Source organism: Limulus polyphemus, unplaced genomic scaffold, assembly GCF_000517525.1.
Source record: "Limulus polyphemus unplaced genomic scaffold, Limulus_polyphemus-2.1.2 Scaffold2442, whole genome shotgun sequence".
Lineage (NCBI taxonomy): Eukaryota > Metazoa > Arthropoda > Merostomata > Xiphosura > Limulidae > Limulus > Limulus polyphemus.
This window is the reverse complement of record NW_013668052.1, coordinates 156,674-169,241: the sequence shown is the minus strand read 5'-3', so window position 1 is coordinate 169,241 and position 12,568 is coordinate 156,674. Positions and strand designations below refer to the sequence as shown.

The following is a 12,568-nucleotide window of genomic DNA, read 5'->3' as shown; positions in this document are numbered from 1 at the left end:
GTTTAACTATTATACATGATGTAAATTTTTTTGGGAGGTGGTTAATGAAAATATTCCAAAACACGACATTAATTTCTTTACGACTTAATACTATCAGTAACAACACTAACAAAACATGAATAACCCACAGGCAAAGTTAACCCATACAAACATTATTTTTTTGAAATTTGTAAGTTGCAAATTGTTTTAATATTAATTAATGAACTAATTATAGACTTACATAACTGCTTTGAACTGTATGAACAGTGGTCACATTTAAATGGTTTATCCTCACAGTGAATCCTCGCATGTATTTTCAAGGCTGAGCGAGTGGAAGCTGTGTAGTTGCATTGGCTGCATCGCTGAGACTTTTCATTATGCTCACGTTCATGTTCCTTAAGGGCTCGGCGAGAGGGAGTGGTAAAATTACAACTTGAACATTTCAAGGGATTGTCTGTACAATGGTTCACTCTTATGTGGGTTTTTAAATTTGCTGAGTAAATAAATACATAAAATTATAACAAGTCAATAAAAATAAATTTTGTACATAAAAATACAAACATTTAATAATCAGATAAAGCTAAAACTACCCACTTTGTACTTTGCTATGAAGTTCAATAACCCACAAAATACAATGGTAGATTTATAGAAATAAAAGTAATCACAGTAAGGAATTTCTATGTAAGAATACATCCGAAACTCATTAGTGATGCATTTCCAATACAAATAATTTTGCATTTGAAGTATAATGTGGCTTGCCTAATATCAAATTACTTAAAATAATGAAGACAAAATTCTTTTAAGTCTAAACAATAGAAACAACAGAAAATTAATGAGAATTATTTTCTGTGCCAAATTGGTTGTTACTCCCTATTATAACAGTTTCATAGTTCTATAGCAAAAACTGATCAAAATCATATAAAATTTTCAGATTAATTTATCCAGTAATCTTGGATAAATAAGAGAATAAATAAGTTTATCTACCGAAACAAGTACATACACTATTTTATTTTCAAAACTACATGTTCAACTGCACTCACGGGTATATCACTTAATAGCAGACACGAGTAACACAACAAATATTGAATATTTAATCAAAATGTAGCATGGTATTTTTCTCAGATATATTAAAATTATTAAACATTTATATATATATATATATATATTTAACATTTACACACATAAATTTTAAGATAATATAAATTACAGTCACATATATATGGATGCAACTTTTATACAGTTGCATTCACACTACTTACAAACTTTTCTTAATGAAATCAAACTAATTAACAAAAAAAACATTTTTCGTTTATTTGTCTTATTTAGGCTGTAAGGGTTTAACAGTGAAGAAAATATATTGGTAAAAACTTCACCTAAGGCAATGTTTTTATATATAATTTTACAATTTGTTCAGGTAATGTTACAATTGCAGTTGAAATGTTCATTTACTTTAGTTTCTTAAAAAGACAGGGCATTACCTGAACCAAATATTTTTCCCAGCTGTAGCAAAATAAATAGATTTATCTATCAGTTTCTTTAAATGTTTTATTGATCATCTATATTTTCAAAGTAAATATCAGTTCTTCACTAAATGATGTCTTTACCTTTTATTGCACAACGATAATTGCACATATCACATTTGAAAGGCTTCTCCCCTGTGTGAATTCTCATGTGCCGCTTTAGGTCTGAATTTATTTTAAACTTAGTTTCACAGATGACACAGTAAAAAGGACTATCTCCTGTGTGAGTACGTAAATGAACTGCCAGCTGACTCGATCGGCGACATGCATATGGACATATCTGGCACCTAAGTCATTAAAAATATATATAACTGAAAGGAGAAGTTAATTTTAAACTTATTAAAAGAAAAAAAAACTGTATGCTATTTCTCCAATACAAGTAGACATGTTGCAACAAGTCTTGATTTTCTTTATAAAAGATTAAATAGTCTGCTTGAAAAAACAAAATCCCCCCCCCCAAAAAAAAAATTACTCCAATTAAAGTAAGACATAGAAAAAAATAACATTAATTAATAGCAAAAAATAAACAGTGAGAAAAAAAAGTATATTGTAACTTCAAATTTTTAAATTATTTTCAGTGTATCAAGTAACCAGCATTTCTTAAAACTTTGGGTGCTTACTGAAATTCTTCTACAAAGGGTTGAGTATGTTACATCAAAATGATTTTGAATATGCAAGTCAGCAAATCATGATGAAACAGAATGTATCAGAACTACATTTGGACATTGTTTATCATTCTGTAGGAAATGTGGTGCTACTGAAAACTGATCACTTTAAGGAAGGGTAGGTAACTGTTCATACATTCAGATAATCAAAATGTGTTAATAGCAGTTGATGATAAAAGAGTATATTCCAATTGGCAGTGTTGGAACCATCCAGAAAAAAACCTGCAGCAAGTCATACCCCAGCTTGTAACAGGAGATAATCCATGAAAACAAAAATGAGTGGTAAAAATGTCTGTATGCCCCAAGACTTGTGATAGATCCTTTTGCAATGGAAACTACACTGCAGGGCTATGTCAAGATGCACAATTGTCAGATAGAACATGACCAGAGGTGCATGGCAACATGAACTTGTGATTAGGTTCCAAAATCATTTTAATATAATGTACTCAACCTCTGTAGTCTGAGATTAAAGATTATATTTTAACTATCAGAAATCTTAAAGATATCTTCTTAAACTCATGTATGCTGATAAAAGCTGTTAAAGACTTAAACAGTCCTTACTTATGTGGTCTTTCATCCGTGTGGGTACGAAGGTGTTTTGTTAAACTGCCTCTATCTTTAGCCGCATAATCACCTGTAAAAACATGAAAATACTTGCAATTTTCATAAATAGATGCTTGAAACTTTTATGGGTTTGTAATTCCTACCAATTAAAACACAACTCTCTTCCCTAATAAAAAACATCTACCCTCAAATTCAGCTTAGAATAATATACAGACCTAGCCTCTGCATTAAAGACTTATTTCAGTACAAAGGTCAAGTACCTAAATTTCTACGTTCATGGCTTGTGTATAAATATATGTGTAGTGACTGTAAGGTTGGCAAAACGAAATGCTACTTAAACTGTAGAGTCTGTGAACATTTAGGAGTATCTAACCAAACCAACCATCCACTCATCCATTCATTCACATTCTGAAACCACGGGTCACAATATTTCATTTAACGATTTCTCTGTCATCGCCGCAGGATCTTAAGACCTTGACCTCTACATCAAAGAAAATCTATTCATAACTAAAGACTGTCCAACCCTTAACGACTCACAAAGCTCTTTAGATCTAAAATTGTTCTAAGTTTCACACTTAACTCAGCTGTTGTATATTATGTATATATAAACATTGTTTCATCCATCCATTTACCGTTTTTCTTAATAACTAACTCAACTAATGATTACGTTATTATATTATAATTTTAGTAATAATCATCTTTGTAACACAATTTTCATATTTTGCTTAAGATGGAATAAGTTATTCTGAAATGTTTGAACCTTATAAATAAAATGTTTTATGTTTTATCAACTGTCTTCAACTTCATTATTAAAATCTTTTTTCTACTTATAAATTTCTCCTTTAATCATGTTCCTACCTTCAGTGTTAAAAGATATTTTCTACCAAAGTGTACAACAATTCATTGCTTCCATATCTCTATGAAACTATTACAACTCTATCAGAAAAACCGATTCATAAAAGCACAGCTTACAGTTAGGACATTTAAAGGGCCTTTCCTTTGTGTGGGTTCTTTGATGGGCTTTAACTTTATCTGATCTACTAAAGCGTTTTCCACACAGTTGACAAGAAAATGGTTTTTCTCCTGAATGGATTCGCTGATGTCGACAGTAGTCCTTCGAATAAGCTGAGGTGAACTTACAATCCTCATATGAACATTTGTATTTCTTAACCTGAGGAGCTTTCCCTGCAAAATATAACAAAACTGGTTTTATTCATGGCTAAATTCATATACAAAACTCTTTAGAAAATTTTAAAGGGTACTTGTTTAGATTTTTTTTAGGACTTGTAGGAAGAATGAGGAGATATGGTTTCACTTTACTACTATGTGAAAGCAACCTTGTGGTTGTGGCTAAATTGATGCCTTTGAGCAACTTATTTTTAACATATTTGCTTTAAAAAATATATGTAAGCAATCATAAATTAAAATTAAATTAAATTACTGAAAACTATTTTAAGACTGGTTTAATGAAGCAAAACATGGTCCGATTTAATGTAATGTTAAAGCGTAGTTTGGAAGCCACTATCATGAAATGTAACTTCATTCACACTGTTCTACTTGCCTTTAGTTGAGTTAATTGACAATTAATTATTTCAGCATGTAACATAATAGATATAACATAAAAATTACATGGCACAGACAACCACAGCAAAGTGTAATGGTGAACTATAACTGTTATTACATCCTAACAGATATTCATGTATAGCAAAGTATAAATGTATTGCCAAAAGCAGGGTTTGAAACCCTTAACCCTAAAACTTGATATTAGATGTTTTTTTTATCAACCAAGCCAAAAGGCTAATCTCTTATACTAGTAAAGTAGTGCAGAATGTTTGTAGTGCATTCTATAATAATTTACATGTACTAGAAACAATGTTGGCTTAACTTTAAAATTGATCACCCAAAGATTTCTCAATTCACAAAGCTATATGACCACACCCACTGAGAGATCATGAAGGCTGGGGAAATTTTTCTAAGCCTTTGTTATTTATTCCTGTTTTCCTTATTAAAAATCAACAACAAAAAATCCTTGAAAATAAAACAAAAAAGGAAAAAATACATTGTACTGATAAACCAAAAATGTATTAAAGTTTATGAAAGACACTACAGATTTCTAAGTTAGATTGCCAGTATTAAAGATGAGGTTGCTTGTTTACTGGGCCAGAATACAATGTATTACATTCATACTACTTTTCAGTACACTAAATTGTAAGATAGTGTAGTATAAAACAATGCAGTATACTACACTTACGTGTACACAGTACTGAAGCTTCCTCCAATGTAGTATCTTACTTCTTTGGATTTGGGTCATATAACATTCTACATTTTATAAGAACATGAAATTACTGAACACAAGTACAATGAAGTTGTTCATTGCTTCAAAAACAAGTCAACCAATATGTTTAGGAAAACATTTAGAACTTTTTTTTTAAGTACATGTCTTTCTCAGTGTATGAGATTAGATTTCTGCATAGTGATGGATCTTAATTCTTGTAATTTATTTATCCTTTTAAGCACTACTGAATACATATTTTTTATGGAATTTACTTGTGGTTTACTATTTTGTTTTTCAACTAGGAAAACACTCCAAGAAATATTTATATTTTCAGGTTCAATAAAAGTCAAAGGCACAATACAAGTAAACCTCTGGTTGTACATCTGTTTTCTTGTTACTAATCGGAGATCAGTGGGATCTTTACATTAAAAGACATTGGCTGCTTTTAGACTCTATAGAAGCAACAATATGAATAACTGAGGTGATATTATTTTGGGCTAAAGTCCTGGTAATCCAGATCAGTAAAGAAAATACCAGTGCCAATCGAGACTAATACTACAGAACCTTAAAAAATGAATACATGTCTAACTCCAATTTAGTTTCAAAACAATAGTGCTAGTAAGATAAAGCATTATAAACACACTGGAAAATTTTATTTAATTGTAGAAAAAAAATCGTTAAATACTGTAACCCATCATGATTTAGCTGTCTCATTCCATTTGTTGTCCTTACATTGAAGATTCCAATTTAATCAAGTGATCACAATATCCACATGTCATAATACTGTTCCATTACCAGCTGAATGTAGATGAATGTAGTACTGACTTGCACATACTGGCTAACTCTTCCAGTATTTGGGAGGATGAGGGGTTCATACCAATCCTTCCCCAAAGCCCATAAAATCTCTCGACAGCCCTCTACATGACAACTAAAAGCATCACATGTGAATGCAAGTGCAAAAAATTTTATTTTTAATTCAGGAGATATTCCAAATTTTCAATTCTGAATTGCTGCACATATAAAACACCTCCCACAAGATGAAAAGAAATGCCCTAAAAATTTAACTTTCATATTTGAGCTTAAAGAAATTGCTACTGTAAAGTCATAATTACTTTCTTACTGCTGTTTAAGTGTACATTATTTCAAATAGGTATTAGTAGTTTCCTCTGCCAAAATGCAGGTTTCAAAGCAGTTTACTGAACATTTTATAAAATATTACAAGAACAATCACAGACATACTCTAACAAAAAAACACATGATTAATGAGTTAAATTATACATATCAGATTATCAAGAACTATTACAGGGGGCTTTATATATACTGCTAACATGGTGCCCATTAACAATGTTGTGGTGTCCAGAACTTACCAACAATTAATGAACAAGTGCATACATTTAAATTTGAAATATTCACACATAATTGAAAATCAGGATGACAAATATTTATATTGACAATTTGAAAGACCATTAAGCATTAGGCAAACTACCGATTCAGTCTTCTTGTGAAAATGTAATACAACATTTTTCAAAGAAATAAATTATATTCCCCTAACTTATAAACAAAATATTTTGAGTGTAAAGTTCATAATACATTTTTTCTTTATCGTTTAACCTATAATGAATAAAATCTATATAACAATATCTTATATTTAAACTAGTAATTACTCTTTAAAGCTAACAACACACAGGTTAAAACAAATTCCATCTGGATAAGATGACCAGTATGTTGGATCCCATACAATCATAATAAAAAAAAAACATTTGCAATGACCAAGACACCAGGATTTTCAACATAAAAAGCAAGTATTCAATTATGTCACTGGGGTTTTACTACACTACTCTCTTTATCTTAAATGAAATTCTATAAACCTACATTAACTTTCTTCATATGAAGAAAATGTTAAGGTTTATTGACTCTCATGTACTGGGTACTCTGTTTTAACTTTTTAAGTGAGTGTCAAGTTTCCACTGAAAGTTTTAAAATAAACCTTAGCTGTACTTACCTTGTATTGTACAGGTTACTTTTGTAGCTGTTGTATCTGTCCCCAACATACCAATACTTGCAGGGAGGATGATTGAGGCGGTGTAGAGTGGTTGTACAACTGTATCATGATCCTGTGTGATGCTGCCCACACTTTCGGGAAAAAATATCAAATTTAAATATTTTTTTATGAATTACATACTCCTGTCTTCATGCTAAATAAGATTTTTTTCCTATATTTTGATTAAAAAAACTGGTTGAAGACATTTTTGCTAAATAGCTTTCTCTCCCTTTTTCAGTTGTGCAGTACAAAACTTGCACTAAATCTCTGTTATATCAAACATTTAGTATAATGAACCCTATTCATAAAAAACGTTTTTATTATTTTCTGAAAAGGACTATGTATTGCCTAACATAAATGCATTTTAAAAAAGTTTCTTCTTTTTCATACAATAGGACTCACACTTTTAGGGAAAAAATGTAAAATTTAAATATTATTTTAAGAGTTACATATTTTGTCTTCATACTAAATAAGAAATTTTTCTTGTATTTTTATTTTTTTCTTAAATGGTTGAAGAAACACACACACACATACCTAATGGGATTATTTTCACTATGTACAGTTTCACTGACAGCAGCATCACAAGAATGATGATTTACTGACTGCTCAGGTAACATAAAGCCTGGAAGGTCTGATTCTTGAGATGTATTTATTGCAGAAGCTGCATTACTCACTTCTTGTTGAGTTGGAGGTAGGCCCATGCTTGAGGTATGAAGCTTTTCATTTTGTACATGACAATGGTGCTGTTTGTGTAACAAAAACTCTTCTATATCTGAAAACTGAGTTTTACATGCTCCACATATGTGAATGTCTTCCATATTTGTGAACTATTTGGGACATGAGAAACTGGATAAATGAGATAATGATATAATAAGCCAGATAGTTTTGAGATAAGAGTTTAGCAACATAACTTAAAAAACAACAAATGAAATTAAGAAGGGCATGCAATACTTTCTAGTTTAGAAAAATATACAATATTGAAATAGCTTCTATGCAAAGTTATAATTTTCATGACTGACTGCCAAGAAAATTAGATTACTAACAAGTTATAGAAGAAATTTTACTTAAGCTTGTACTTTTATAATCATATAAAATATATGAAACACATAAAAACATTTATTATAGAAATTTAGTTTTGATACAGAAATTGTGTACATTTTGCAAACATGCTGGACAAAATTATAATGATGACAAATGTTTCTGAGTCACTCTTATAAAACAAATTCTGTGCAACATATAGTGCATATTATCCAATAACTAATATTTATACTTTGAAACAAGATATTAAACTGTTACTATGAGTATTTTCTGTTTTATAAAAATCAAGTCTGTTGATTTGAAACTTGCAAAAATTGTATCTCAATGTCTGAAAAGGCTTTCAGTAACAGTTACATTAAGGTATACATAGCCAACTCAGAGGAAAGATAAATTATTATAATGAGCTTCTGAATTCATATACATGTAGCTTATTATTCATAACACACAGAAGCAAGTACTATCAGCTTGTATTTAAGTTAATAATCCAAAGGAAAAGTATGTTGGAATTCAAAGACTCCCACCATAAGAGACACTGCTGATTATTTTATAGGAAGAAACTGATACTCTGACTCAGACAACAGTTAACCTTATTGAGGCCAATCAGAAAACACTAAGATCATCAGGTCTTAAGTTTAAAAAGAAAATAATTTTTGCATACATCTACAAATCTTATAGTTTTATTTACATGGATCTCATTAAAAACTGAGTATGCAATAGAGGAAAAACACAAAATGTTTTGCAGCATTTTTCTTCAAGTATTTATTCACGGTTTTGATACTGTAGGCCAGCACCCAGCAACACCCATGCCCACCAAACCCTTTTTACATATTTTATGTAACTATTTAGAAGTACAGTAAGGTAAAAGACTTCAGCACATTTTTTTCTTCTATGAATCTTTCCTCAAAAAATTAAAGGAGAAAACTTTAGTAACACAAATTGATCAATCAATAACTTCAATCTAATTTGATATAATGCTAGTGATGAATCTAGGATTTTAAAATGGAGGAAGAAAAGCAAAAAGTATATCATGGAAAATGCACTTACAAATAATAAAATTGTCAAAACATTACATGCAAGAAACCTGAAATAGTTCATAAAGCAAAGATACTACCATAAAACTATCATACCTCATATAACAAAACACTTCACATCATAAATACAATGTTAAAAATAATTATATTATAATCTGTTTGTAAATCCTAACTGTGGCATGGCTAAATAACCATTATTATATAATGTCAATGACACTCCTAAGGTAATTTTTATGCAAAACAAGTATCAAGTAAACAATCCTGCAATTTGATATGCAAATATGTACTACTGCAGTCCATGTCCATAAATGCTCATATGGTATTACAGATGTTGTAACCCAACAAATGGTGAAGAAACATTTGTTAATAAGATATATGGCAACTACAGCCACTAATGCAAATTTGACATTGATGTGACAAGCTTAAAATGAGTGAATCAATGAGCTGCTTGTACAGTATGGTTCTCTCCTCCATAACAATTGATTCCAGGTTGCTTGGAGGTGAATCACACACTGCCAAGCACCTCCTATATACCTTATACATATTAAATGATATTTTAGTCTAGTAACTGTATTTTTCAATCCATTTGTTCTATTTCTTCTTCCAGAATTGTTAGTTTGTTTGTTGTTAAGCATAAAGCCATACAATGAGTTATCTGTGCTGTGCTCGCCACAAGTGCTTCTTCCAGGAAATTGCTACACACATGAGAATTGTAAGAATGGATGATATTAGGAGTGCTAAGTCTCAAATAAAACAAATACAGCATTAATTTCCTAAGACAAGTTTTGTGTGTTGTTTTATATACTAACCCTCCATCATAAGATTAGATTCCCAATTGGGCAGTACAGACACAATTAACTTGTGCAAGTATCATACCTGCCATATACTAAATTAGACAATTTTTTTAACTACTGTGCAAGAACTAGGATTTTAACCGAGACTGAAGTTTGTTCAAACTTTCCACAAACAATGAAGTTTTAGTTTTTCTAATAATCTCATATATATTTATAGTTGTTTCTTTTTCAACAACTATCTTAATGCAAGAATAAAGTGTGACAGTACTTTATATGAATTCAAGAGTAATTATTATTTCTATACAAAAGTTGTATAAAGTATAGAAGTAGTTTAGAGCAATAGGTAATGAGAATATTGTATGGAAAGAAAATTATTTTAAAACATAATTCTGTCTTGAATTACGATGAGAAAAGTATGGTAAGCTTGATAAATTTAAAGAGAAAACAGCATTCAAAAATGTTTTTTGCTACCCTTTCTTCTACTTCTAGTTCTAGGTTTAGGCAACACATACTAAAGAAATTTTGAGGAATTAAACACTACATTCCAAATACTTTCTCTTAATTTTTAAATTTTTTGAGATAAATTGTGTATAATATTATATTTTTAAGAAAAAACCCAAATTTTATTTACAACAACAAACACCTTCATTGAAATATCATTCGTAATAACTAGCCAATACTGTAACAGTAACACTAACAAACAATAATTTTCAAATACTAAGCATCGTTATTCTTGCTTAATATGTCTGCGGATAACAACTTAAACTTCGTACATACCTTATAAAATTCCAGTCCAAATACAATTCAGCGATGATAAAAGCAAATCAGTCGAAACTAGTATTATAACAATATAAACAATTAAAACTGAAATGACTACAGACTGTATTTTGTATAACAGTAAGTGAGTAATACGTAGTTGTACAACTAACAATACTACAAAAACGCGTGTTAACTTTAATAATCGTGTGAAGAAAAATAATAATAATAAAATTAAAAGATAAAGTATTTTTATTCAAATTTCAATTCACGCACTACTGTCACGAAAAGTTAAAAATGCTCAAGAATTAAGACTAAAATAGTTCATTATTTAAAAAAAAAAGTTTAGACGCTATACTCGCTAGTAATAGTATTACTATTAGTGTACTAGTATTTAGGGATTTCTTCTTATTTAAATGTCCCACATGTAACATTTTTAAAATTACTACTTTTGCAGTATTTTTGTAACCACATAACTTTTTCACATACTCAATAAACTAAATAAATAGTTACTTAAATAAGGTTAAAACAAACTGAAACTTCTAAAAAAATTACTCATTTCATAAGTTATAGCCCAAAACCATCACACAGTACTCGCCCTCTGTAAAAACTACTTTATTTCACTATATTCAATCTATATATTTGAATCTACTTACTAATCCAAATGAACATCTTACAAGCTAAGTTTCATTTTTGTTATCCAATATCATAATTTAAACGTAAACGTTATTTTAAAATCATAATGTTCCATACTAAAATGTAGTGCTATAAATTGTCTTAGTTTATTATGTTATCTGACCTAAGATGATCTCCACATAAAAAAGCTAATTATTTTTTCAAACACATTTTTGTTTTAAGTTTGAAAATAATAATTCTCAATAGTTATGTTAAAAGAATAACATCCTATATTAAAACATAATTTACTGTTAATTCACTGTGCATTAAGAACTTTCTACTGTACTAGTGAGATAACTAAGACGATAGATGGCTTTACAGCCTTTCGAAGCCACCCCTCTCCTTCCAAAACAGACAAGAATTTTGTTGTGGGCTATATTTTGTTTTGGGTTGTATGTTATCTAGAAAACACAAAACGCAAGTAAAATGGTGGAAATATACCTGTGGCGTTCTAGATGACGTCAGAAACATCTAGTAATTTTGTATAGTACCTACAAAAAGGTTATAGTATAAATACTATAATCAGTGAAGTACTGAGTAACTGTTTTAAGTTGGTAATGGACGTTAGCAGTGAAGTATTTTATTAGTGTGAAAGAAGTTGGATCGGTACCAGTTATTACGTATATTCAGTTACATGGTCGATTGACTATAAAATTGTATATGCAAGTTTCTTTTTCGTCAGAAATAGTAACATTAGCAAGGTACTTCCGTTTAGACGTTATTTGTAAACGTGGGCCAACAAGTAATAGTTACAACAGTATGTAAGTGGTTTGTAGAAAGCGAAATAAGGAAATAAAATAACTTGTTATTGTTACTTCGATTGAATTCCGAATTATTTTCATCAAATAGAACCCGTCCAACCAAATAAAAACGCTAAAATAATATCTATTCTTTAATAATTCTATCAACTGTACACTCCGAAACATCTGATAAGCTATTGTTACGTATCTGCTTGTTTGATAATTTCCGGTAGAAATTCTTTCCGAGGAACTTCAGCAATACAAGTCCTTTCTTGATTAAACTAGTTTATTCTTTCTTTATACAAACTTTTAGTACACAGTAATTTCATAATCAGTACGTTTCTCGTCACTTTAAACTTAACTACTTTTGTAATACACGCTATAAATCACAGCGATTCAAAATCTCGAAAACACACACAAGCTCGCAAGCTTTCTTATATACCAAAAAAAAAGAGGGCGTTTCGAACAAACTCGGTCTTCCCCGCTAATT

General features: G+C 30.0%; 1 protein-coding gene across 2 annotated transcripts in view; it reads right to left on the bottom strand.

Moving 5' to 3' along the window:
• The window catches only part of LOC106466968 (zinc finger protein 236-like), a 16,621-nt gene extending 5,368 nt beyond the window's left edge, over positions 1 to 11,253 (bottom strand). The window contains exons 1-8 of one of the 2 annotated variants that reach the window (XM_022395058.1): positions 11,219 to 11,253; positions 10,685 to 10,741; positions 7,579 to 7,890; positions 7,006 to 7,136; positions 3,701 to 3,913; positions 2,726 to 2,798; positions 1,584 to 1,786; positions 221 to 472 (exon numbers count right to left, since the gene is read on the bottom strand). In XM_022395058.1, coding sequence (XP_022250766.1) covers positions 221 to 472; positions 1,584 to 1,786; positions 2,726 to 2,798; positions 3,701 to 3,913; positions 7,006 to 7,136; positions 7,579 to 7,862 — 1,156 coding nt within the window. In that variant the 5' untranslated portion in view covers positions 7,863 to 7,890; positions 10,685 to 10,741; positions 11,219 to 11,253. The other variant, XM_013927281.2, reaches the window with a different exon arrangement.
• Between the last annotated feature and the right edge of the window lie 1,315 nt (positions 11,254 to 12,568).